Source organism: Manis pentadactyla, chromosome 19 (genome assembly GCF_030020395.1).
Source record: "Manis pentadactyla isolate mManPen7 chromosome 19, mManPen7.hap1, whole genome shotgun sequence".
In the NCBI taxonomy this organism is placed as follows: domain Eukaryota; kingdom Metazoa; phylum Chordata; class Mammalia; order Pholidota; family Manidae; genus Manis; species Manis pentadactyla.
Window position 1 is genome coordinate 8,552,693 of NC_080037.1, and position 2,034 is coordinate 8,554,726.

A 2,034-nucleotide genomic window follows, 5' to 3' on the forward strand; every position below is an offset into this window, starting at 1 on the left:
TGATGGTGAGCACCCCGAACTTCCCTCATCTTGCGCAGCTCGGTTGGAAAATGCCTAGTGATTGGGTCTCAGTAACTAGGGGTGGCATCCATGAGGCTGAAGGCGGGAATTCAGACCTGAGCCCAGCGCGAGTTAAGCACAGGGAACAGAGCAGGAAGCCTGGCCCCTCCAGGCCCCAGCAGCCCTGGGGGAAGGGCAGGAGGCAGGATGTGGCTCTCCCGGGGAGCTGGGGATGGGACAACTTTGGCCCGAGACCCTGAATATCTGTCCCATTGGCCTGAGCTCCTGGTCTGTGTCCAGCCTATGAGGAGGACACTGTCCCGCTGGGGTACCCTTCATCCTTTACCCAGAAATCTCCCCTGCAAAGCATTTCTCAGGGCTGCCTGCACAGCCCGATTCCTTAAACTATAAACGACGGGGTTGAGAAGAGGGGTCACCACAGTGTAGGTGACAGCAACAAGCTGATCTCGCTCAAGGGAGTAGCTAGCCTTGGGCCTCAAGTACATGAAGGAGGCGCAGCCGTAGTGGACAATGACCACCGTGAGGTGGGAGGCACAGGTGGAGAAGGCCTTCTTCCTCCCCTCCGTGGAGGGGACCCTCAGGATTGCTGCCAGGATGTAAGCATAGGAGACGGTGATGAAGCAGAAGGAGACCAGGAGGACCAGCAGGCTGAGAAGGAGGATGCCCAGCTCACTGAGGCTTGTATCCCCACAGGCCAGGCTCAACATCGGCGGCGTGTCACAAAAAAAGTGCTGAATCTCATGGGAACTGCAGAATGGGAGGTGGAAAATGACCAGTGTCATTCCCAGCCCAAAGAGGTTCCCACTCAGGAAGGAGATGCCAACCAGTTGGACGCAGAGGGTAGGCTTCATGCGGCTGGCATAGTGCAGTGGGGCACAGATGGCCACATATCGGTCAAAGCCCATGACGGCCAGAAGGAAGCAGTTGGAACAGGCCCACGAGGCAGAGAAGAACATTTGGGCTGCACAGCCCACATAGGAGATGTCCTGGCCCCCCATGACCAGGCTGGAGAGCATTCTAGGGATGATGCCCAAGGTGTAGCAGGTCTCTGAGCAAGACAGGAAGGAAAGAAAGAAGTACATGGGGGTGTGAAGGTGGCTGTCCAGCCTAATGACTACAACAATGAAGACATTGCTGGTCAGGGTGACAAGGTACAGAGAGAGGAACAGTGCGAAGAGCAGGAGCTTCAGCTCCCCGAAGCTGGAGAAGCCCAGAAAGACAAAGCCCCTCCAGGACGTTGTATTGGTTTGTCCCATTCTCAGCGACATCCTTGAGAGAGCTATGCTTCCTCCCACCTTGCCAGTAGGTGCCTAGCTTCTTCAGAAGGCAGGATGACGTGGATGCACATTCCTTTGTGTCTGTTTTAACTTGGAAAGAAAGATCTAATTTAGACAGCAACCAAATTCAGAAAGGTATTAATTACATTAAACACATATACACACATGTGCATACACATGTACAAAGATATACCATATGCACATACATCCACACAAACACACACTTTGCTACACACATGAAGGCACATGCAGACAGGCATACCACATACAAAGGACTCTCGCGTAATTATGCATGTTTCACACTTTGAAAACTTTGCACCGCACATTCACCATTAATGACCATATGCACAAACACATCAGGCATGCACATATATTAGAAATGCTAAACTATTCAGGCAGCACATAAATATGTCGATATGTGCACACACACTTCTCCACACCACCATACATTCACTGCCACATAAGAATGCACAGGCAGACACATTGCCTGTGGGGTGGCTTGGTGGATATTACATTACAGATCATGCAACACAGAGACGGGGGGAGATCACTTGCTTTAAATCGCACAGAACCAAGAATAGAGAAAACGTGCTTTGAGTCTTAATCTAACGTAATTTTCTATTACCAATGATGACTCTTCTCAGACACCCGGGGACACTCACTGACATGAATACAGAAAAAGAAACAGCTCGCTCAACAATGATCTCCTGTGTCTATACCAACCCTCTCACAAGCC

At 51.2% G+C, this 2,034-nt stretch overlaps 1 protein-coding gene across 1 annotated transcript; it reads right to left on the minus strand.

Annotated features, from left to right (window-relative positions):
• Nucleotides 1–335: 335 nt before the first annotated feature.
• On the minus strand, nt 336–1,289 carry LOC118930867 (olfactory receptor 10Z1). The gene has a single exon (XM_036922893.2). The coding sequence runs from the start codon at nt 1,287–1,289 to the stop codon at nt 336–338; it is 954 nt and encodes a 317-aa protein (XP_036778788.2).
• Between the last annotated feature and the right edge of the window lie 745 nt (nt 1,290–2,034).

Excerpts from the sequence above, each read along its gene's own strand:
- LOC118930867 (XM_036922893.2), bottom strand. The coding sequence starts at position 1,289 with ATGTCGCTGAGAATGGGACAAACCAATACAACGTCCTGGAGGGGCTTT.